A 26,396-nucleotide genomic window follows, 5' to 3' on the forward strand; every position below is an offset into this window, starting at 1 on the left:
GCGAAATTTGCGTAGTGATTGGTCCAGAGGGGTCAAATCATGTGAAAACAAAAAATCGCAAAAATAAAAATGGCCTCGACCGATACTAGCCTAACTAAACTAAGCCCTCTAGCCTACTCTATCTAGCCTAGGCCCAGGCTAGATGTTTTATATTTGTATAGAATCTTGGTAGATGTCATTTTGAATTGAAAACAAATTTTTTAAAGTTGATGTTTATTTCTGATGTAGGTGAAAAAGGTAAGCATTTAGCTGATAATTGTGTTGAATTTATACGTTTGTTATGATTTTGATGAGACTCAAAGTCAAACTCCTCCCACCACCACCACCACCACCAAACTAAACGGGAGAAGAAGGGCCAACCTCAGGCCTAGAACTTGAAGCCCACTAAAGTAGTACAGTAAGTTAACTATATAGAGCCTAGGCCTAGATAGAGTAGTACTATAGTATCATCAGTCTACCGCTAGCTAGGCCTAGCTATGGGGTCTTTCTGTTCTTTGCTTTTTGATAATAATATAATTAATAGGCCTAAATAAAAGGGCTATAATTTATAAATAACGGTCATGCTAATTTTTGCCTGGTAGGGGTTTATGATATAAAACTAAAAGATGTCAAGTACATGTTATTAAGTTGCTTTAACTTATATATTCATTTTTCTTTCCAGAAAGAAGTTAAAATCGGTTAAAATATTGTTAAACTTTTCATTCGCATCAACAACAAAACATCACTTATCACAGAGGGGCGGTCTTCAATTCGTGAAAAACATAATCAGTTTTTTACATTAAAAAATGTACAAAACGTACAATTAAATTAATTAAATAATCATGTATTTGATAACATTTTATATCATAAACGGGTGATTCCAGGCCCACCGGGCGAAGATTAGCATGACCCTATAATAAGGCTAGATTGTTTTGTGTTAATAAATATCACACAACATCTACGCATTATGTATGCCATCATAATATTCATTTTTATTTTCTGACTGACTTATTTCCTATACTGTATATACAGGGCCATAGCCCCCAGTACGATTGGTAAGGTTTCAACCTGACCACTTTTTAACAGAGGCCTTTGATATTTACCCAGTGGTTTGAACATAGATTGTTCCCTTTCCTTGTGACTACATCTGATATTTATATATATATATTCCTCTAAATAACCTGTCTAAAAAAAAAAGACACAAAATCGATGAGGTTTGCTTAGAGATCCAAACAAAGTCTTTTCAATAAATAGGCCTGTTTCACGAAATGGAAGACATCTTCGATCGATGCTGTGCAGGGAAGCGTAATCAACAGAAATAACATAGCGCGGCCAGCATAGTTTTGGAGGACAAGTTACTTAAAAATTTGTAATTCCTTAACGGACAGACTTATGGACAAACTTTTTACTGTAAAATGTTCACTGTATGATTAAAAAAAATTTGAAAAATTGATTTAATTGCTTGAAATCCAATGGAAAAAAGATGATAACTAAAACACAGTGTATTAGCATAGGCACTTGATAAAACGGTGTGGACAGTGTGCTTATGCGGCAACACTTTCTTTTTTTCCTGTTTGATTTTAGGCGACCATTTGTCTAATTTTTTTTATTAATTCAGTAATGTAGGCCAATCATTTTACAGTAATTTTGTTTGCATACGACCCTCCATTAAGAAGTTTATTTAACATGGTGTTCTGAAATCCCCTGAAAACGCTATGTTATTTCTGTTGATTTTTTTTCAGATTCTATTTATTTTCTGACTCAATGCAAGGATATTTTTTTCAAAGGTTAGCTTTGAGTATGGGGTTGAGAATGAGAATAAAATAAAGGTAACAAATTTGATTCTAAAATGTTTTGTTCCTCTGTGTCGTTTTTTATTATGAAATATTAATGTTAATTTGTTTTAATGATTGTATTTATAGATGTTGTAAGTAAGTATCCAAGATGCCAGGAGAGATCAAACCAAAGTCATTGTACATTGCTGAAAGCATAAAACAGCTCAATGAAAAAGGAGAATGTGACCTTAAAAAAACTACATCGATCAAAGGGTAAAAAAATAGATATTTTAGAGACAATAATTAATTTATTACTTTTTGTCTAAATTTAATATTCGACCTGATTGAAAGGTTTAAATTCAGTTTGATGTGATTTATTGGCATCTCATTCAAAATAAAAGATTATGTATGAATAGATTTTAAAACATAGCAAACAAAAATATTTAAAAATCTAATAACAATAAGCTGGATAGCCCATCAAAGTCGCAAACTGGAACTAATTTCAAATTTTGTTAATGAAAAAATTAATAAGCAAAACAAAAAGGAAAGACATAAAAAACAATATATTTAATACTGGTGAAGATTACTATAATTGTTACAACTAATTTTTTTTTTAAATTGTTATAGATTTGCATTAGTGCAATTTATGCATGTACAGTATCACAATGAAATTAGCCATACCCTACAGTAGCACCCAGTTATCATAGCAAAATATTGATTGACCAATTTTGTTTGTAGGTTGTGTACTACAGCTGAGAAAGCATATCAAGAAGCTGATAAAGCCAGCAAAGCCAATGATGAGGAACGGGCATATGTTCTCTTTGTCAAATACATGAATATTTTTACTTGGATCAAAAAGCAAAAGGAATACAATAAAGATAAAGTAAGTTTTTTGTTTAATAATAATACTTTTTGTTTTTATGGTAGAGATGTACAAAATGCGGAGGACTGTGACAGTACTTTGCAAGAATACTTGAAAGTGAAAACCCTCTTTAAAACAAAATATGTTTTAAATTGTTATACTCTCATTTCAGGGATTCTATGATTCGTTACTGGGATCGAAAAGATTTGTTAAAGCTATTGAACAGGCTGAAAAACTGCAATTATCATTGTCCAAAAGGTAATATAATATTTTGTAATATTGATGTGAGAGTTCTGTTGAGTGTTAAAAAAAAACATATAATCATAATCATATAATTTATTAATTTTGATTTAGGAGAATACATATAGAATGTTTCAGTGCATTGGTTTTTGTAATTATATGTGTGAGTTATATATGATATTTATTTAATTTTTGCCTTCCATACCTGTGATCCATCGCAAAAAATATTTATGATTCAGGTACAGTAACGTATGTACAGGGAATGGTCAAATTACTATATGTTGATAATTATTTGTATACTTTACTATCATCAGGTATGATAACAGAAAGCAGGAAAACCTGATCAAGGAAAAACAAGAAGAAAAGCCAGAGAGGGAGAAAAGTAGGTCTGAAGTTGAGAACGGAGAAAGTGAAAAAGAAGATACACAGACAGTAACAGATGTGTGCAGTAATGTTATTGGTATGTGTCCATCCTTGATATGTATGACATTACAGGAAGAGCTAATTAAGGTCTAATATAAATGGGCCAGTCTGTACTGATCGCAACATTTATGACAATGCATAAGCACGGAATCCATACTGTTGTGTAAACCTGAATGGTCAGAACATAACACATGTGACTAACACATGGTTCAAATTCATTATTTTAATTGGTCAGACGCACACCATTCGTTGTCTCTAGAGAAATTTGTCAAACGTTTTTTTAATAAACATAGCTTTTTCTTCCGGCTGCCTGTGACTTTAAAACTTTAGAGTTAACATTTAATTTTGGGTCGGATTGTTTAATGATTTTTGACATCTTAATTGTATTATGACATTAAATTTCATTTTTTGATGGTTCTGTTACTTAACACCTGGTATTAATTTATTGAATCTACAGCTGAAAATCTTACCTTACATTGAATTAATTTATAAAAGAGACATTATTCTACTACAATTACTATTTTTTTCTTTTCTTTTTTTCTTAACAATCTTGATTCATGGCATAGTACAGTAATACTTAAACTGGAATATCTTACTATGACTTGTATGGTGTTGAGAGAATAGATCCAAGCCAATTCCAAACAACATAAATTGTTTAAATATCTTTCTTTCAAATGCTTTAAAAGAGGAATTTTTACATTTAAAAATCTAAAAAATATCTATAAAGTAAACTTAGCCCAATAGACTTACCAGGACTCTTACGCCCAGAATTTATTGGTGAGGAGTTGCTCTGTGTATAAAAAATATTTGGTTTTTTGTAAATGACTATTAAGTAATTGAAACCACTTCAAGAACGTAAACAGTGTAAAAACAAAACTTGTTTACTTTTCAGTTCTCTCCAATGAGAGATGTTATTCAGTATGGGGCTAGTGGCCCATACTGAATAACATCTCTCATTGGAGAGAACTGAAAAGTAAACAAGTTTTAATTACCATGAACATATGAACATGATGATGTCATATCCCTACCATATTTGGGCATATCACTACCCTATTTGGGAACATCACACTTGTCATCAAACTAGTTTGATAGTGTAGACAGAGCTTTAGATACATGCATATCTAATCATTTTCTTTCATCAATGTGAACTCATATAATGCCAATGTTTAAACAAAATATTGGCATAAATGATGAGCATGCATTTTTTCCTTAACACTATCAGTGTTTAGACCTCGGGAAATAACATTATTGTTCAACAAATGGCAAAATTTCAATTGTCATTCAGCTGTGTCAATTTGTTGTGTTAATGAGACTAGAATTGGTACATCTTTGGTATCAGCATTCACCTGTTGGCCTACTTAAGCAGATGTTTTGGGAAATAGGAGGGCTACACCTGGCCGTCGTTTCATTCATTTGTATATTTAATGTCATATTTTATTACTGACCCAAACCACTTCAATGAATATGACTTGAGGCAGTCTGCAGATACTGTTTAGCATTTCCCTCCTTTCTTGGATAATGTATAGCTTTGATATGGACAGTGTCAACGATGATTCAATGTTTTATCTTGTCAATGTTACTGGATAGTATAATCAGGATAAAATATCAAGCAGGAAACACTAATGAACATTTTGAAATATAAAACTGTAAAAACGTTTTTAAAAGTTGTTTGCTTCAATTGAATTTTTCCTCTAATGGTTTTTGCATTGGGCAACAACAGGTTATACTTTGCTAACTATTGTTTTTTGCGCAATACATTCAATGCAGTCATGTTATTAACACTTTGAACACCAGTTTTTTTTTCTTTTTTCACTGGAAAACCAATGTTTTTAGTAAATTTTAATTAATTTCATGTCTAATTTAACATGACAAGATCTTCCATTTATTTTAATCATTGACAATTTCATCATTGTTGTTTAAAAAACAAAATCTAGTGCAAATGTGATAACCAAAAATGTAATAAGCTTCAAGCCCGCCTAGTCTAGTTTGGTTGGTACTTGCTAGTAAGACCTGCCTTAGGCCCTCTATCTGGATTCAGCCTAGTCAGCCTAAAAACATCATAAAACATACCTATAAATATATTATTCCTACTTTCATTATATTTAGATCATTTTCAGAGTGTAGATCTTCACAAATTTAAGAAATATTTAAATCTGCATACTGCAAATACAGCCATAACAACGCTAATAAAATTAAGGTTTTTCCACATGTGGGTGATTTCAAATCAAAGTTTTTAGACTGTTCTGACATGCATTTGAGCTCCAAATGTGTACACATGGGCCACAATAGATTCATCTATTAAATTTAAAAAAAAAACACAAAAGACAGAAATTTTCGTCTTTGGCACTCAAGCTATAGGTTACCAAATACAGAGATTTCTGTCTTTGCCGCTCAAAATGCCATTTCATTTAAACATAATTATGTATTGTTTATTCTGACCATCAAATAGCTTCAAAAGCATTCGAGTGGTTGCCAACTATTAATGGTAATAGCTAATATCTTTACCGGTAGTACAATTTTTTAAATTGATGCCAAACAAAATTAGATGAATGGGAAATGTTTTTTACACTTATTTAAATTTAATGGCATTTAATGTTTGTTATACCTTTATTTTACTTTTACAAGTAAGAGTGAATTACTTTTCTCTTTTAGGAGTGGATGGAAAACTCAATTCTTTTGATTTATACCACTTGCTACATAATGATAACCCATCCTATTTGATAATTGATGTAAGGACAGTAGAAGAATACGAAATGTCACGTATTAAAAACGATAGCTGTCTCATCAACGTTCCAAAATCTGTGATTACGCCAGGGTAGGTACATATTCATTTAGTAATCTTTTTATTTCAGAATGCCATTATATAATGCTCAAACATATCAACAGTGGTGTAACGGCTATGAGCGCTCAATGGCTAAACCCAGAGGCCCTGGAGCTTATGGGGCCCATGAGCAGCGGACCAGGGGGAAAAAACAGGCATTAAAATATGCCAAAAAAGGCTAAAAACATCCGGCGTTGGAGAGTCACTTAGGGTTCCTAAATCAGGGGCCTCAGGGCTCTTCGTTACACCACTGCATACTGTATCCATAGCATTCATCCAGCAAATAAATAACGTAATTCAACGACAAAAGAAGAAACTAAGAAAGCATGGCACAAAAAACTATACCTAGTAAAGTAGAAAAAATACTGTACACTCACAAATAAAGACAAATAATTATCTTTTAATCTTGGTAAAAAAAACCTTATCTAATTGAACATCTAAAAGTAAACTGAATGCATAATGGTCACCTAGTATAATTCCATGCTTGAGTATACTTGTATACACTAGGACATTTGTACTGCACCTAATCTTACCTCGGACTAATTTTTGACAAATTTCATACCAAGCCCACTGGGACTATACTCGGTGATTTTATGGTAGTTGTACCATAAATTTATGAATGAACTAGCTACAGTATGTGCACTACACCCATTAAGCTTTGTTCCTACTTGCACGCAACACAGTTTCACGCCGTGTACAATATGAACTCTTTGGGTCTGAACAGGCCGTTACCATTACCATTTGCAGGTATATTCTTTAGGTCACATTGTGGGACCTTGATACAATGAATAGTGTACAGTTCTAAAAAAAGCAGAAAGGCCTATATCGGGTACATTCTTGAAATCTTTAATTGAAACATTTGCATAGTCTAATCTGTAGGTCACATATTATGGGGCATGGTATACAGTTCTATAAGAGACGTATAATGTAAATTACATAGGTTATCTTAATGTTGTAATGGTGTGGAAAGGTCTATAGGTACATGGTGTGGAAAGGTCTATAGGTACATAGTGTAGAAAGGTCTATAGGTACATGGTGTGGAAAGGTCTATAGGTACATGGTGTGGAAAGGTCTATAGGTACATGGTGTGGAAAGGTCTATAGGTACATGGTGTGGAAAGGTCTATAGGTACATAGTGTAGAAAGGTCTATAGGTACATGGTGTGGAAAGGTCTATAGGTACATGGTGTGGAAAGGTTTATAGGTACATGGTGTGGAAAGGTCTATAGGTACATGGTGTGGAAAGGTCTGTAGGTACATGGTGTGGAAAGGTCTATAGGTACATAGTGTAGAAAGGTCTATAGGTACATGGTGTGGAAAGGTCTATAGGTACATGGTGTGGAAAGGTCTATAGGTACATGGTGTGGAAAAGTCTATAGGTACATGGTGTGGAAAGGTCTGTAGGTACATGGTGAGGCCCTGGATATTGGCCTAAAATTAATTTTACTGCTTTGTCATTGATCCTACTGTACATTGACATTTTTTTACAAATTAAACAAAGATGACTTTATTTTATGTAAGTCATGGTACTTACTCATCCCTTCCTATGTGAACTGGTCAAATTTTATGTCATTTTCATTCTGGATTTTTAGTCTTAACTTTTTTTTTCGATGTCATTTTAAATCTCATTCAAAATGACCTGCCATTTCTACAATTGATGGGTTCATAGTATTGGTGTCATTCATTATACTGATTGAGTGAGAAGCTGTTTGCTATGACATGGACACTGCCATTAGCTAAATAGTTTGACAATGAAACATTATTTTACTATATTATGTCACTATAAACATAAATAAACATTTAAAGAAATAATATCAATTTATTTATACAATAATATTATTTATATTTTGTTCAAATATGGTATATATATAAGTAATTTTATAGCAATTACTTTTCCACCTTGGAAAATTCTGCTTTTTTATTATAGTGTGTTTGAAAGTTTTAAAATGAAAATATTACTTAAAGATATATTGTCCCCCTAAAAAAATATTGTTTTAAATTTTTTTGTTGAATATGTTATTTTAATGTCACATAATAGTTATTCACTCTCACAAAAAATTGGGTCTGAAAAAAATTTATTTACCTGAGAAAAATGTAATTTAAAGATGTATTGTCCCTTTGACTAATTCCAAAAAAATAAAAAATAATAGATTTCGAAAAAAGGTGGGTCATTTTAAAGTATCATAATAGTTATTAACTATCACCAAAAATTTGTTGAAAAAAAAATCATTTAACTGAAATACAGACGTTTTTTTGTTAAAAAAATAACTTTGACTTCCAGTCAAAGTTTTCGATCAAAACATATCCCATAATAAAACGCGCTTGTTTGGCTACTCTCTGTATGCATAATCATAAAACTTCTTTACGATCTGTGTGAAAATACCTTCTCAACCGGGACGAGTTGTAAACAATTCTAATTAGCATATGCATAATGCATACTCGTGGTTTGAAATCTTTGTTTACTTTCGCTCGCGACGATTTTCCAGACGAAATGTAATCAAATCAATTTACCTGTTAATTACATAAACTTGTTGTTTTTGGCTCGAATTTTCGACTTAAAGTGAATAACTTTAATATTACTTTGATATGGCCAATTTAAATTTAGAATATTTTGACCTTCATTTTTTTGTGTTTCAAGGGACAATACATCTTTAAAGCAAAAAATGGTCAAATTGTCTGGAAGACAATGAGTTTTTGGGTAATTTAACTGTTTATTTTGTCTAAAATAATTTTTTCCCCCGTTTTTTTTCTTATGGAAGTGAACAACTTCATTAAAACTGCAAAATGGCCTATTCAAAGTCCGATTTAAAAAATCTTTATTTTTCATGATTTTGGGGGACAATACATCTTTAAGAAAGGAAAACAAAGTATGAAATATAGGATTACAGGTATATATTTACTTCTTAGATGCACAGTAGCTGCTATAGAGTGTGGTCTACCTGAAGAAAGTAAACACCTATGGAACAAACGAGAGCAAGTGGATTACATTATTTTAATAGATTGGGATAAGGCCTCATCATCATCAATAGACTCTCTAAAAGATGCCCTATATAAGGTACATTTTGCCAGTAATTATTATTAATAATTATCAGTCATAAATAAATGTTTTATTGATTAATTGATATTGATTGATTGATAAATTGATTGATTGATAAATTGATTAATATTGATTTATTGATTGATAAATTGATTGATATTGATTGATTGATATGAACAGTTTAAGTTACTGGCTTTTTGTTTTACAGTGGGACTCCTCAGTAACTCTAAAAAATGAGCCAATAAAGTTACAGGGTGGATATGATGATTGGTTGCTTCGTTATCCAACATTTACCACAAATTCAAAAGTTACACCTCCAGTCATGGACCAAAACAGCTCACTCAAGACCAATGCAAGTTTGTGTAAGATTGAAAACATTTTTTTATGTGTATGCAGATTGAAAAAAATATATTGAACTAAAAAGGTTCAAATGGAGTAAACGAAATTATTTTACTGTAAGAAGGTATTTTAGAACAATTTTTTTAAGTTTAACAGTAAAGTTAATAATTAAAAATAATGAAAGAATGAATTTAATTTTATGTGTTTCTTATTTTATTTATTTGGAAATTTGTTTGCGTGAAATAAATGCCTCAGAACACTTGTCCTTGTCAAAAGAAGCTGACAATGAACTAGTATCTACATTCTGACTCTGATTCTGATTCAGTACTTTGCAGAGCAGGAATTAGGCCAATCCACCACCACTTGAAAATTAATCTTTTTTGTCTTGATTTGAACTAAATAATATCATTGTAATGTCCTGACTGATGTCTGTATGACAGTTTGATTGACAGGTATAACAGATGTAGAATTCAGGCCAACCTCTCCATCAAGTTGTTTTATAACGTAACATCCTTGGAATTCAAGTGTTCTAAGCCACTTTGTTTTAAATTTAGACTTGTCACTTTTTCTTCAATCTTAAATAAAATCCATTCATAACTAAATTTAAAATATGTGTTAAATGTTTTATATTTTATTATAATTCAGTGGATTTTGATTTTCCAACGCTGGAAGATGATGAACCAAAACCACCGGAGCCTGCCATAAATGGGCAGCATCATGCAAATGGTGTAACAAATGGTCAGAATACAGCTAGTGTACAGAATATGTTAATAGCAGACCGAGGAAAGCCTACACCGATTATTGATAGGTCATCAAAGCCTAAACCAGCTAACCAAGCAAATATAGTGGTTGATGAGTCACCCAAGCCTGTTACTGGGTCACCAAAGCCTGTTAGTGGACAGAATAAACCTTCACAAGCAGCAGTATTTGGTAATACTGAAATGCTTGATGTAAAGGTTCCACCAGTCATCATTGGTGCTGGAGATGTTACTGAATCTGTTTTGCAGAATCAGGAAACACATTCTGTTAAAGAGACAAAGACTTCCATCCCGCAAGTCAATCGATCTTTAAAACCAAATTTGGGCACTACAGAACTAGTAAACGATGTAAGTGAAACAAGTACTGAACAAGAAGACATAAAACCACCAGAAATAGAAGAACATACGGAAAATAAATTGGTAGTAAATCAAGTTGATGAACAAATGCAGTTGCAGGAAAAAAGATTGAAATCACATAAGGATAAAGAACTTCAAGCAAGGTCAGAGCTTGACAAACTTAGAGCAGAAAAAATAAAATCGGAGAATTTGGAACAAAAGAAAACAATTGAAGCTATGGAAGAGAAAATCAAAAACCTGGAACGGGAGAGAAAACAATTTGAGGAAGAAAAAAAAATATTAGAAGATAAGGCAAAATCACATGAGTTGGAAAAGAAAATGATAGAAGCAAATAAAATGAAGTCTCAAGAGGACTTAAATGAAAAAAAATATGACCATAAAGTAGTAAACCAACAATTACCTTCAAATTGGGAAAAAAGACTTGATGAAAAAAGTAAAAAATATTATTACATTGATCATAACACAAAGAAAACATCTTGGACCCCTCCTAGCAACTATCCTGTAAACTCTAGTATACCACAAACTGGCAGTCAATCAAATATGCATGCACATGTTCAAGACAAGCCTAGTAGTTCATCGCCTCAAGACCAACCTAGTAAGACACCCATACCTACATCTTCCCCAAGTAAAGCTTCCCTTCCGGACAAGAAGTCTACCCCCAGTAAAGTTCCTTCTCAAGCTAAGCCGCCAAGTTCAACTAAGGTACAACTTCAAGACCAACCTAAGCCTAAACTCACCAGATCCATGTCATCTCCAAACATTGCACAGATGGTATTTGATGAAGGAAAAGCATCAGTTACACCTACGTTTGATCGAAATATAAAACCATTACCGTAAGTATAAGGAGTTTAATTTGATATACTTTTGTATAGAAAAAGAAATATTTGTGATTCAGATAATTTGATAGGTTTTGCCTGCCATACTGACTCTGGGTATAATTCATATGAGGTAATTTTTGTGTTAAATTGTTTTGATATGTTTTTATAAGCCCATCACTTTAGGTGTTACACAAGTTTGTGTTCAAGAGGTAAGCTGTGAGCGCCGGTGTATGCTACATACCAAAAATAAAAGGAAACCCAGTTTTCATAACGTAAAAAGTGGCCTATCTCAAAGAGACAATAGTTTTTTGATACACAGAGACTTAAGAATAAGCATACAACATCATTTTCTGGCATATAAAAATTTTATTGGAAAAATGAACATTCTAAACGTGTAACCTGCATGTGATTGTGGATATGTATAATTAAAGTTAGACGCAGACTTTATTTTTCTAATATCACATGGATGCTCAGGAAAAAGCCTGTCTTATAGTTCATGTGATATTACATGTGGGTGGGCGGGAAAAAGGGGAAGATTAAAAATATCTTACTGAATAATTGTTGGAGACGTGAGAGCAACCCAGTTTTCATAACGTAAAAAATGGCCTATCTTAAAGAGACAATAGTTTATATGTCGCATACAGTTTAAATATTGAAAATAATATACATTTACATTTTATTTTGATCAGTTCAAGTCGTATCCAAGACTCCACTAAAATTGCAAAAAATCGGAACTTGGCAGGTACTTATGGAGGAATGGTGAGTTCATTTATGTCTAATATTGTTTAAAGATGTATTGTCCCCCTGAAAAATAATTTTTTACAATTTTTTTTTTTGAATATGCTATTTTAATGTTACATAATAGTTATTGACTTTGACCAAAAATTGGATCGAAAAAAAATTTATTTACCTGAAAAAACTGGAATTTAAAGCAAAAATGGTCAATTTGGCTGCCAGCCAATGGATTTTTGGTTGAATTTAACCATTTATCATGTTATTTTATATGTGAAAACATAATTTTTTCCCGTTTTTTTTCTACGGAAGTGATTCACTTTATTAAAACTACAAAATAACCTATTCAAAGTCTGATTTAATTAATCTTCATTTTTCATGTTTTTGGGGGACAATACATCTTTAAAGGGAGCTGAAATGTAATAGAAAAACAAATTAAGTTTAATGCATAATTCTACTTCTAGTGTTATTATTTTTATCTTATGATCTTGTATGTATTGTTTTAAGGGACCTGGCCTTACTGGTTTACGTAACCTTGGCAACACCTGCTTTATGAATAGCGTTGTACAGTGCCTGAGCAACACCAAGTATTTAACTGATTATTTTGTCAGAAATATATATCAAGGAGATATTAATAGGTCAGTATCATAAATTGAGTTTATCACATGGCCCCCAGTTTAAATGATACTACAGTAGAAGCCTTCCTTTGAGACACTATATTACCGTTTCTGAACAAGGGGAGATATACACTACAGACAACCTCTTTTCTGGAGACACCCATTTGTTGGGTCCCTAAGTCATTCCATTCACAGAAGTTGTACTGTATGTGTCTTCAGTGTTTTGCTATACATAATTTATATTTAATTAAAGTAAATCATGTATTATAACAGGCAGAATGTTTTGGGTCGTAAAGGAGAAGTTGCTGAGGACTATGCTGTGGTCATACGAGCTCTATGGTCCGGTCAGTATCGCGCAATATCGCCACGTGATCTTTCCAACACTGTTATCAAATATGTCCCACAATTCAATCAGAATGTAGGTCATCACCATGACTCCCAGGAGTTTCTAATTTTCTTAATGGATGGATTACATGAGGATTTGAACAGAGTAAGTTTTATTTGAGGACTGTTTCTTGTTTTGAATAATTATATATAAATCTAAAGCTCCTTAAAGATGAAATTAGTTTGTCATTCATTGAAAGCAAATTGAAATATTATTATTATTGGTGCATGCCATATGACCCACAATCGTCCAATCAAATGACAGGAATTTATTTAGTAGATGTTATAAGATATAATATAGAGAAGCAGAGCTTTTGTTTTCAATGTATTCAGTCAGTCCATTTTTGTTTATGGGTATTGTAACACAACTGAATAAGCTTAGATTTATTATTGCACATTTCTCTTTTGTCTTCTGGAATATCTTAATCATAGGTTAACTGCAGAGCTTTTTCCATCAACTTAAATCTTAAATAAATAGAAAAACATCTGTGAAAAACAGTAAGTTATTCTAACTTAATATTATAAGCATAATAATCTTATTACATTATTATTACAACAGGTGAAGAAAAGAGAATACATTGAAGAGAAAGACAATGATTTACCTGACATTCAAGCCGCAAACCTAGCCTGGAACAACTACAAGCGCCTTAACCAGTCCGTATGTGTGGAGTTATTCCAAGGCCAATACAAGTCAACGGTACAATGTGAAACATGCAAGAATACCATGGTCAAGTTTGATACTTATATGTACCTTTCTTTACCATTACCCACAAAGAACAAGTGTTCCTTAAAAGTAAGTTATAAGTATATTTGGGTATAGTACAGTACAATGAACTCTGAACCTATAAATTAGATAAAAAGAAATTCTGATTTTATAGCTCCATTGTCTGAGCGGAAAATGGAAAGATGTCCAACACAAAATACTCCCAATACTGGACACCCTTGGGCTGTGTGTGTGTGTGCTTTGTGAATTTTGAAAAAGGGACCTTTAGACCTTTAGTTTGATTTTGGGTTTCCAGTGTTGAGTTGACTGTAAAAATAAGATATTAATATTTATATATGTAAATATCGACTCTACCTGACCTTAAATGTATTTTTTTAAAGTTCTGTATGTGTAAGAAACATGCAAGACCATTTTTCTTGTGTTAAATCGCAAGCAGTCCAGAATCCAGCAAACCAAGTTTGTGCTTGGTGATAGTTGAAATGAAACTCTGTGTATAACCACATTCCAAGATGGAAAACTGGTGGCATATTTTTATATTATTAATGTTATCAATGTTTGTTTGTATATATATATGTATAAATTAATATTTTTTGTCTTAGCAATGTCTTGAACATTTTTCTAAACCTGAAAAGTTGACTGGGGACAATGCTGTGAAGTGTACACGATGTAAAGTGAAACGCAACTCGATTAAAACCATAAAGATTTGGAGCACTCCACCGGTTCTTATTATTCATCTTAAACGGTAGTTATTTAACACCTATTTTGTTGTTATCCATTACTTTGTTGTGCACTAGTAGTGTTATTAAGGAGGCTACGCTACGAATACGATAACGAAAACGGATACGTCATGCACACGTATTCATTTTCGTAAGCCAGTAAAAATCTGTTTCGAATGACAACGAAATATTGAGGGCGCCGTCCAAAATATGACTGGTAAATTTGAATGAAGCGCATGTACATGTTTCTTGGCTGCCTAGGCCTAGCGTAACATCAAAGCGAGTGAGGACTTTAAAAACTGTTATTTATCAAAATTTACCTGCCATTTTAGTAAATTACTTTAGTAAATTACTTTCAATAAATCTATAATTATATTATAATCATGAATAATTCCTGATTCAAATGCAAAATGTGCAAAATAGATCAAAAACTATACTCGTTTTGTAGTTACGAATATGACTGATGATATTCGTCAACACGAAAACGCTTTACGAATATGAAATGGGGATCAGTTTCACAAATGTGTGATGTATCCGTTTTCGTTATCGTATTCGTAAGGTTGCGAAACCTCCCTATTGTTAAGTTTATTGTTTCAAGCAACATAATATAAAAGTATACAGAACATTTGATAAATTAATAAATACTATTTGTGTGAGGACGCATTAAGCTCTGTCTACACTATCAAACTTTATGTGACAACAAAATGTGATGTGACCATATATGGACATGATGATGTCATATTATCACTACCATATTTGGGCATCACTACCATATTGAGCACATCACAAACTAGTTTGATAGTGTAGACAGAGGTTGGGTCCTCCAAACTTATGATACAGATACAAAATGCCAACAGATAAATGAAACCATTTATAGTTTATCCCTGGTCTGCATAAAAGCATTATAATAATATAACTTTATTTTTTAATTTATTATTTTTTATGCTGTTTTTCATTTCATTTCCTTGTGTATAGGTTCTATTTTGAAGGTCGTTGGCGTCAGAAACTACAGACCAATGTTGATTTCCCGCTGACGGACTTGGATCTTGTTCCTCTAACTGTCGGACCTAAGACCAGAAAGAGTTACTTTCTATATGGGGTATCATGTCACACTGGTGGCTTAGATGGTGGACATTGTAAGTACACTTAGAATTACATTGTATTATGCAATACACAAGAATTTAAACATAATTGGTAGGGTATGGTATTATATTAAGATATATTATATATATGAAAGGAGGGTAAAGGAAAATGTACGAATAGAAACCTGTATTTAATCTTTTTATATGGGGGTTCTTTTTCACACAAAAGGGAAAAAAATCAGCTAGTTGGGCCTATTAATTACTTTTATTGCTGGGGTCTATTTTGTAAAGGGCACAAATCTACCTCAGCAGATTTAGCAATGTTGATATAAGCTTTTTCTTTTTTATTTCTTACATTTAGACACTGCTATGTGTAAACATCCTGGCAACAAGAAATGGTACAAGTATGATGATCATGAAGTGTATGAAATGCCAACCAGTAGAGCTAAGGTATGTATTATTGACATCATACTTAATTTCTCCGCCTTTATTAAGTAATTAAAAGGTCATCTTATCTGTCAAATTGTACACCTATACTGTATTATTGAATTTGTCCTTTTTGTCCTCCAAGCTACAATTATACCAAGATCAATTTTTATCACTGGCATCTCTAATATGCCTTTTAAACTACACTCAACAAATTTTATAAGCATGTTTGTTAGGGGAAATATTGATTTTATGCAACGTGTTGGAATACGGAGCAATTTTTAAAAAATAAAATAAAATAAAAGGAAAAAAAAATAAATAAGAAAATAAATAAATAAAAAAGATAACAAAATTTTAATCTGGGTGGTTTGATTTGGTAATCTGATTATCACGATGGATAATGACTGTGGTTGAAAAGTACCTGTCCTTCCTCTTCTTTTTCATGATCATAAAAACTTGTTCTATACACAACACATTGGAGTTGGAACCCTGATCCGCTGTTTAGATTTCCTACTAAAATAAAATATTTCTCTACTAAAAATGTAATAATGAAAATAATTAACCATTTACTTATGTGAAATTTGGTAAATGGACAACATGATAAATGATTTCTTTCTCGTTTATAATTACAGCAAGGATCTGCGGCATATATTCTATTCTACTCTTCTCAAAACTGGTAAAAATAATATGTTACCAAATGGTACTGTACATAGTTATTATATTTTGGGGAAAGATTAAGAGATGTAAACATTTTATATGGTGCTCTATACATTAAAATGACGTGGATTTGATCATAGTTATTTGGCTACTGCTTAAGTAGCTATGATTTTAAAGAATGTACAACTCGTATTTAAGGTTAATGGGGAATATTATAGTGTATGTATTGTATCAAAATCCATCATTTATTTTACAAAAAAAACGTTACTCAATTCTGGATGTTGTAACAATCCTAGGCGTACACAGTGTATGAATTATTTACACAATGTAGGCCTACTATTCATCAATCGATATCCCTTGGCAATTTATGCCGCATCGATCGCTTAATTTACTATTTTCATTGTTGAATTTATTTTTTTATTACAATGAAAATAACTTTCTGCATATTCACATAAGAAGACATTGGTAGTATAAAACTGATGGGCTGATTCCATGCAGTGGCCGCAAATACTTTTTAGCATATCTTTGACAATGCAAATTTGACAGCATCTAATTGTAAAATTGAATAGCTTTGGAAATTGAATTCCTTCCTAAAGTTCTGTCTACACTATCAAACTTTATGTGACAAAAAAATGTGATGTGCCCATATATGGACATGATGACATCATATCACTACCATATTTGGGCACATCACATTTTTTTTGTCAAACTAGTTTGATAGTGTAGACAGAGCGTAATATCATGTCATCTACTATTGAGAATGCATTTATGTCGATAATGCCATTTAAAGCTAAATGTCCATCACTAGTAGTTTTATTGTCAATATTATTGTTTCACACAACATAATATAAAAGTATACAGAACATTTGTCAATCATGTGATGTGCTTATATATGGACATGATGTCATATCAGTATCATATTTAAGCATATCACTACCATATATGGTAGACAATTTTTTGTCAAACCAGTTTGATAGTGTAGACAGAGCTTTAGGGATGATGCTTCCTACTGTTTGTTTAGCGCTTTTGCTAGAATTGATAAATGCCATATGTAGCTGAAGGTAATGCATATTAGCTGTTGTAGTCCAGGTTATAGATGGCGATTTGGCTTAATATTTGTATAAAGAAAAATTAGCACATTTGACGTGTCATAACAAAATAGATAAAAATCCTGCAGGTAGAAACAATAACTTTTGTTTCATATAACTTGAAATTGTTCAATTAGGACCAATTACACTAATTTTTTAACATTTATTTCGGTATCACGGAAGAGGTGGGTACAGTAAGTGCACTCCCATGAAATTTGGTATGCATGTAATTTACTGCAGCCAGTACCACAGACTATGTAGAGCTTGCATGTTTTGTGGGACCTTTAGAACAATTTTTACATTTGAGAACAAAATATGAACATAAAGACAGTGTTTAACTAAGGTCTAATTGATAGAAAAAGATGTCATCCAAGAAAATCAACTCATTTGTCTAAAGCAACACTTCATTTTGCACAAATTTTTTTTAATAAAAAGAATTATATAATAATATTTTACAACTCAATATATTTTTATGATATACCGTAGAGAAATACATTTTTTGGCCTGTCCGAAATGCTTACACAGTATACAATATATAAACATTTTTAGAAATTAGTTTAAAGCTAACTATTCATGTATATAGAATATATGTAAATGTATGGTAAATTTTTAAATGCAATATTAATATATAATATATCTGTGTGTAATTTAAGGCCAACGCAAAATTGGTAATTAAAATCAATATTACAAAAAATATGCGATTGGATATTTATACTTATATGTATTAAAATATTGTTTAAGCGTGGTTCCCACTAGCGACGCAACGCAGCGACGTATCGACGCAAAGTGCTGTATTGCGTAATCACACGTGAGAACCGACGACGCAACAGTGTTTGATTTCACGTAGGCGGGGGCAAACACAATTATTGGAAGGGCATTTTTTTACGTTGCGTTGGTTGCGTCGCTAGTGGAAACCAAGCTTTAACCTATAGTACAGATTTGCTGGTGAGTACAAAGGTTTCCAAATCGAATACGTCATAATGAGGACAATCCCAAATATGGTAAGTAAAGCGTGGTTCCCACTAGCGACGCAACGCAGCGACGTATCGACGCAAAGTGCTGTATTGCGTAATCACAAGTGGGAACCGACGACGAAACAACAGTGCAGCTGCAGAAATCGCAGGTTTGATTTTACGCAGGCGGGGGAAAACACAGTTATTGGAAGGGCATTTTGATAGGTTGCGTTACGTTGCGTCGCTCGTGAGAACCAAGCTTTAAGCCTGTTTTCCTGTCGGCGTTATCGTTAACAATAATCGGCGATCTCCTACGTAAACATTGAAATGTTAACGATTTACAGGAAAAGGTACTTGCTATCGTTATCATTTCAACTTGATCGTTTTCAAACGATCGTCGTTGAACTGTTATAATAATAATAACGTCGACAGGAAAACAGGCTTTAGAAAGACCCCACAGATAATAAAACAAATGTTTTAAACCAATTAAAAGAACGCTTGCGGTACCAAGATATCGGTTTTAAAAATCATTTTGTATTTTGTACATTATATTATTCTTTTATTGTCAAACAAATACACATTACATTAATTACAGAAAAATATTAACAAGAACAAAATTTAAAAATTAATATTGCTATTGTTAAACTAATTACAGAAAAATATTAACAAGAACAAATTAAAAAATTAATATTGCTATTTTTGAACCATATTATTCGTCAGGAATATCAGCCATGTCGGAAGGAAAGACAGGCATCTCACTTCTCATGTTTTCTATTCACAAAAATTGGCTTCAGACCAATAAAACATAGTTACTACATACTGTATTTGTAATATATTGTGTAAAGGATATAAAAAGAGAATATTTACATATTTATAAAGTTAATTTATATACATCGAAGGAAGTTTACTTAAACCATATACATCAATTTCATGGACTCTAGATATTGCGGTCCAGTAAATTGTATTGAAAATTAAACGGATAAACACTATCGGAGAACATTTTCAACGTGTCCGTTTATGTCGGACTCTTTTCAAAGTTTGTGGTTTATGGTTTTCTTCGGTTCGTTACGAACACAGTTTGGTGTGGTTTAAACGTTTGTCGAAACGCGTTTAGCCTTCCAGTAACTGTCGCATGTCTTGGAAAGCAGTAGATATTGACTCAGAAAACCGAGTTGAATTTGTCTCTGGACAACTATATTTAGATGCTACGTGAACAAATAATCTGGAATCTTCTGGAAACATGTAAGAGACTCCGTACCCTTGATCAGATGTCGGCCCAAAGCCTCCTCCTGGTGACGCCTGTCAATGAAATAATGTTGCGATTAATGGACATTTCTCATTCTTTGTCAAGGTTAACCAATAATATTTCCAGTAATTTGTACAGTAGTTGATACATACTATTTTTAGTACGTTTGATTTTATTCAGGTGATAGGCCATATTGTTATTTTATGTTTGAATTTCGAACGCTGTGTAATTATATCAAACCCACTTTTTAATTATCTTTTGGCCTAATGTATAGTGTTCTATGATGGAGTGTACGAAAGGAGATTTGGGTAGCACCGTTTCTTTAGTTAAGCTTAGTTCCCACTAGGACGCAACGCAAGGACGTAAGCGCAACGCAAGCGAGTTGACCAATGACGAGCGACATTGCGAATAATCCATCGCTTGTGATTGGTCAACTCAATTACGTTGCGTTACGTCATTATGTTGCGTCTCTAGTAGGAACCAAGCATTAAGTAAGTTTGGATTGTCATGGCTGACTTGCACTACTTACCCTATCCCGTGTTTCCATTGTAAACGGCGGTCGGTCGGCTTGTCCTTGTGGTGTTTGACTCGTTGATAGTGTGAATGGGAGTGATAAAGCGTGTTTTAAAAAGGGGCTTTCCTGAAATATTAAATGATACAATAATTTAAAACGCTATATGAAATATACAAAAGTGCACGTATGGCCAAATATATAGTATCTAGTCTATTTCATTTTAGTAACTGTATGTTTTTATATAGTATGAGTACTTAAGATTAAGATGGATATTAATAAATTGTTAATTACTAAATAGGTGAAGGCCTGTAAGATACCAGGATGTGTTTAGGATAAGGTAAGTACTGTTTAATCATGAAGACATTGCTCCATGGTATAATGTTACTCTCTTTACTTTTGTATTTGGTGACTGGTATTTCAGTTAATGTTATATGTAGACAAATAAGGAGTTAGAAGTTAGGTACACTAACCTGATGTATAGCCTTGCACATGATGTATAGAGCAAAGAGATGGCGGTCACATCCCTTCCCTGTCATACTTTCCTTGTATAGTAAAGTATGCGTCTCTGTTGCTTTCTTCAGGAGTGAAATTCGTTCTTCTCTTGGGTGATTGTTAACCATCGCCCTATAGTTTTTATAACAAAATGATATAGTTAAAAATGTGCCAATATACTGTAGTTTGACGCCATTGCCGCAAAGAGCACTAAAACTTGTTTCCCACTAGGACGTAGACGCAATAATCAACGCAAAGTGCTTCTCAAAGTTAAAAGCCATAACGGCACCATTGGGAACGTGCCTGAACTCTATCGACACAAACCCATCTTTCATTTGGTGAAAAATGTTCTTTTGCGTACTTCGTAACTTAGGGGATCCGAAATTGTTGATTATTTTCTTATTTTCGTCGTTGCGTTGTGGCAGGATTTTTTTTCTAGTCGGAACCAGGCTTAATCAATTAGTGGCACTTCGCTTCAAACCAAATATGAACTTACTTGACGAATTCAACTGATTGTGAAGTGGCGGAACGGATCGTCTCCGTTCGTCCATGTAAGTACAGACGGGTCATTGATGATTCGTACGTAAGTGGTGTCTTTCCCGTCTCTCGGTAGTAGGCCAGTTGAAACGCAAGTTGAACATAGGCGTCCGGACTCACCTGTTGGAAATAACACGATTTGGTATGTGTAAATTCTTTATATATAATAAATTGCAAGTGAAACGGAGAGGTTAGTTTAGAATGGTTGGATAACATAATTGGCAAAACAATGATGTTTGAAATGAGCCCCATTTTTACCTTTTGTTTCTTCATGAATCCTTTGCCGTATTCATCAAAGTTTGTCGATATGGTGTCGAAGTCTTCATTGTTCTGTATGCAAAATATACGTAAGAATTTGTTATTATGCACTTGGTGTCTATAATCAGCTAATAAAGCTATTTCTACGTACCCCCAACATGGCAATGTGTATAAATAGGATGGAATAAGGGAGTCCCCATTTATACATTAGACACTTTCACGACATTTAAATGGTATCTAATCGTTATTCTAAAATTCAAAATTAGGTCCGTTTGGTACTTAATGTAAATTGCATTCTTATTACTGCTGCTACTACTACGTGTGTACCATGCCATAACTCCCACCAAGCTATAATGCCCAATGCAAAGGAATTGAAGTACAGTGCATTCTCTCCTTCAATTTAGAATGTGAATTTTTGAATTATTCCTACGTACCCTTTGTATAAAGTTGAAGGCACGTTTGGTGTGCCAGTTGAGTTCCTCACTCATCTCCCATTCTAATAAGGTTGGTTTAGAAGTTACTGACTGTTTAAATGGTTTGCAGTTGCCATTGTCATCGTAACTTCCCAATCTGTGAATATGCATAATAGTTATTATGTTTATAAACCTGTATTAAATGCTTATTCGTTCACACTATAGCCTCGAATAGTTTAAATGTAACTAAGAAAACAGATCATAAGCATTAAAAAAACCTACTCTCTGGCCATTGCCCATTCTAAGAAATGAGCAGTGACTGGTGCGTCTGCTGGTGTATGTTCTGCGTTGATACAGAGTTTACCGTTTTCGTAGAAGATTACACATACAGATTTGTCAAACCAAACAGTTTTACAGTCGCCTGTTATAGAGAATTTACCCTGTTCTGTCATATCCTTGGGAGCACGTTCATCAAGTATTATCTATAAAAAAAATTATATTTGTTTTTAAATGTCATCTTAAGACCCTGTCGATTTACTGATTCTACATATTAGTTGAGAGTTCAGTCTATATTATATTAATAGAACGTGGAGTAAGATTTACTACCGTCTTACTTGTATCCCCATTGTTTACTAATCCCATAACCCGAAATTAGTTGCCTTCTCAAAGTATATCGACTACTTACATAGAAAGCTGCGCTTTCCACTGTGTGAAGTATTTCTTTGTTCGATCCAGATGTAAGGTATTGCTTTCGAACTTGTGACCAATCAGAACGTTCCATTCCGGTTAGCGATGGTATTTGTGTTGCCTTATCTATTTTAATAGAAGAGTGAATTGAAAGGTCAAAGGTTACCAATTATTTATTTGTTCAGTTATATTTATTTATTTTCAGTGAATTACTTAGTTACACTGTATGTTGATCCAGAATGGTTAGGGTGTTTAATGATCAGGAGACATTTCAGTAATTATCCTTTCTTACTCCTTGGTTTGGCATTCAGCATGTTTTAAAATATTTGGTATGTTCTTGTATGTTAAAGTTTAAATGTCCTACCTTGATTACTATCTGCATCTTCAATTATCCATTGAATTTGATCTTGAAATGATTTCGGCGAAAGAAGTTGACCAGAGCTATCAAAGATATCCAATTTATACATCACACCTTTCCTGTTTACCACAATGTACTATACAAGAACGACAGAGAGTGATAGGATTTAGTGAATGTATTTGTAGTGTAAAAAAAGATTTAGAATAGTAACAATAACGACCATTAACTAAAATAATTCATTGAGTTGTAGGCCTACCTTAGAATCAGAAAATCTGGTGTGCACTAGTTCATCAATTTCGTCGCCGGGAACTCTATTGAAATATTTTGAATTGAAGTGTTAAAACTGATATACATTTTAACGGAAATAGAAACACTGTCAGCAAAATGTTTTGATTCGGTGTATTAGATCTTTAAAAAATACATATACTGTTACTAAAGCCTAGTATTGACTATCAAACTAGTTTGACACATTGTCCAAATATGGTAATGATATACATTATATGGACACATCACATATTTTTGTCACATAATGTTTGTTAGTGCAGTTTTAGATATGTAAAGCAAATAATGGGCCACTCCACACCCTATCTGATCAGAAAGGCGGTATCTTGACTTTTGCCAAAAAGGTATTATTGTTTAATGTTATTAAAGATGTATTGTCCCCCAAAGTCATGAAAAATAACGATTTTTAAAATTGGACTTTGAATAGGCCATTTTGCAGTTTTAATGAAGTTGTTCACTTCCATAAGAAAAAAACGGGGGAAAAAATTATTTCACCTATAAAAAGACAAAATAAACAGTTAAATTACCCAAAAACTCATTGTCTTCCAGACAATTTGACAATTTTTGCTTTAAATTACATTTTTCTCAGGTAAATAAAAATTTTTCAGACCCAATTTTTTGTGAGAGTGAATAACTATTATGTGACATTAAAATAACATATTCAACAAAAAAATTTAAAAAAATATTTTTTTAGGGGGACAATATATCTTTAATCAAATATATTTAAAGACAAAAAGAAAGGAAACATTTTCAACCAAATTCCAATTCGGAAAATTTAGAAAATAAAACCAACCTTGTTGTGCTGAATACGCGTTTGTATTGGTTCATACAGAATGGAATGGCGTTTCGGATCATTGTACCGGGCAATTCACCATTTTCGATCATTAGCATAAATAACAGATTGTAATGTATTATTGCACCTGCCCTGTAAAATAAAACAATAATATGACGATGATTTGTTATTGGTAACAGGGCTACTTCGAATATACTGCATAGATAAATTTCTAAAAATAAATAAAGATAAATTACGATACTGTCAATCATTGGACAATGAGGCCTTACCTATTTCAATTGTATTGATTATTTGAGTAAAGTATATGAGTTAAATTAATATTGAATACTTGAACCTTTTATCTAATAAAAAAAAGAGACTTTATTTACCTTGCACTTTGAATATTTGTTGGACGATCAGTAAAGTTGCCAAAGCCATAGTAGTTACTATTTATAGGAAGAGGCGAACGAGAGGCTAAATATACATACTTTTCCCTGTTGAAAGAAAAATGAAACTTATGAAAATATTTGTAGCATAAATAGAAAAATATAAAACATAAATGATACTGAAACAATAACACGTTCTTACCACCAGTCCGACACGAAATTAGGTGACCACCATGCCTTCAGATTCAGCAAAAATTGCAAACTTGTACCCAACGTTTTTGTAAATTCCTTTAAGATAAGAAAAAAATTCACTTTAGTTGTTTGATAATTCTATGTATAAACAATACACAAGTCATTTTAGTTTATTTGGTAATTATTCATGTACAGATTTTGTGAAGTAACAAAACATAAACAGTTACCTTTCCTTCCTTCTTCAACTGTTCATATTCTTCCTTGCTCAGTACGGGTTTCACTGACTTCATAAACTTTCTTATCGTGGAGCCTAGGATTGGTACGGGCATGCGCGGAAGACTAGACTGACACGAGTATGTTGAAGGCGTCCATCCTCCCAATACACGGACAATTAACATCCAAGCAACGGTCCATTTAGAAACATTCTTCGGAGGTTCATCTATAGTAATAATAATTAATACGTATTATTATTGTCGTTTTACAGAACGCCTATTGCATTTTAGGAATGCGCAGGCAATAGTACTGTTACTTCTCTTGCTTCGCAAAGTGCATATAAAAAGTCTAAATCTAAACTTGAAAAATAGTAAGCCTACTTACATAGCCATCCCTTGTAAGACAGGAATAATCTTAGAAGGAGCTTTCGAATGTAGAGAAGAACAGCAAAAATCAAAGTACCCAGTACAACGGATAACTTCAGCTGATTTGCGATGGATGTTCGATCATCTTAAAGAAAGAGAGAAAAAGTGTTAGGCCTACATCCTTTGGCATGAGCCTTCAAAGCCACTTCCATCTCAGGCATCCATAAAGATATACGACTTTCTTCCATCGTATGAATAATTCTATATCTTACCTTTATATGCGTACAGGTAATCACCAACTTCACAAAGTAGTTCACGCCATCGCTCCAAAAATGCCAACTTTGTTGCAACTATCGTGAAAACGACCAATATCGAACCCACAAGATCCCATAGTGACGAAGGCCAAAGAAAATTACGAATAGGAGTCCTGAAATTAAATACAATTATTTGTACAGATAAAAAAGAAATTACATTAAAACACAGTGCGGGGCACTCGTTTAAACTCTGACTGAAACGATAATATCAATTATAATAATAATAGCAATTATCTATTTTATTTGTTGAATTACTTACAGCACACGATTTCGAAATGGTAAAATTCGCTTATATTTTATATACGTCATCTTGAAAAAAAAAGGTTTTCCTTCTAATTTGTTCTTTTAAAATGTTGGAAAATGTGAAACCATCTGTCTGTAACTGTCAGAGAACTATGAGAAGCATTTACAATATTGTATTGTATTTATACTTGAGTATATGAGTGCAAGAAACACGCATGCGTAAGCCTAGAGAGGCGGGGTATGGATTTTTAAACCCACTTAAAGTACCAAGAGGTGGCAGAGCCTAAAATAGATTTATATGCTAAAAATACCGACAATAAACTAATTATTAACTCAC

General features: G+C 32.8%; 2 protein-coding genes and 1 long non-coding RNA gene across 3 annotated transcripts; 1 reads left to right on the forward strand and 2 right to left on the reverse strand.

Annotated features, from left to right (window-relative positions):
• Positions 1 to 62: 62 nt before the first annotated feature.
• Positions 63 to 18,511, forward strand: LOC144846856 (ubiquitin carboxyl-terminal hydrolase 8-like). The gene is made up of 17 exons (XM_078703578.1): positions 63 to 237; positions 1,902 to 2,027; positions 2,493 to 2,637; positions 2,789 to 2,874; positions 3,171 to 3,316; positions 5,932 to 6,094; positions 9,007 to 9,154; positions 9,345 to 9,498; positions 10,121 to 11,423; positions 12,098 to 12,167; positions 12,648 to 12,778; positions 13,031 to 13,247; positions 13,701 to 13,934; positions 14,465 to 14,607; positions 15,557 to 15,717; positions 16,025 to 16,113; positions 16,722 to 18,511. Exons 2-17 carry the CDS (start codon positions 1,924 to 1,926, stop codon positions 16,767 to 16,769), a joined length of 3,342 nt encoding a protein of 1,113 aa, XP_078559704.1. The 5' UTR covers positions 63 to 237; positions 1,902 to 1,923; the 3' UTR covers positions 16,770 to 18,511.
• Positions 18,512 to 19,330: 819 nt separating this feature from the next.
• Positions 19,331 to 26,125, reverse strand: LOC144835579 (carnitine O-palmitoyltransferase 1, liver isoform-like). The gene is made up of 14 exons (XM_078690663.1): positions 26,076 to 26,125; positions 25,775 to 25,929; positions 25,152 to 25,363; positions 24,935 to 25,020; positions 24,736 to 24,840; positions 24,405 to 24,499; positions 22,933 to 23,060; positions 22,530 to 22,729; positions 22,269 to 22,404; positions 21,835 to 21,906; positions 21,536 to 21,696; positions 21,018 to 21,171; positions 20,563 to 20,673; positions 19,331 to 20,086 (listed from the first exon to the last, which is right to left on the reverse strand). The coding sequence occupies exons 1-14, from the start codon at positions 26,123 to 26,125 to the stop codon at positions 19,898 to 19,900; spliced, it is 1,854 nt and encodes a 617-aa protein (XP_078546789.1). The 3' UTR covers positions 19,331 to 19,897.
• On the reverse strand, positions 23,295 to 24,390 carry LOC144851936 (uncharacterized). Its single transcript, XR_013614247.1, has 3 exons — positions 24,368 to 24,390; positions 23,549 to 23,603; positions 23,295 to 23,428 (listed from the first exon to the last, which is right to left on the reverse strand). It is a non-coding gene; the product is annotated as an uncharacterized LOC144851936 (long non-coding RNA).
• Positions 26,126 to 26,396: the final 271 nt, after the last annotated feature.

The sequence above is a fragment of the Antedon bifida genome, chromosome 1 (assembly GCF_963402885.1).
Source record: "Antedon bifida chromosome 1, ecAntBifi1.1, whole genome shotgun sequence".
NCBI classification, from domain to species: domain Eukaryota; kingdom Metazoa; phylum Echinodermata; class Crinoidea; order Comatulida; family Antedonidae; genus Antedon; species Antedon bifida.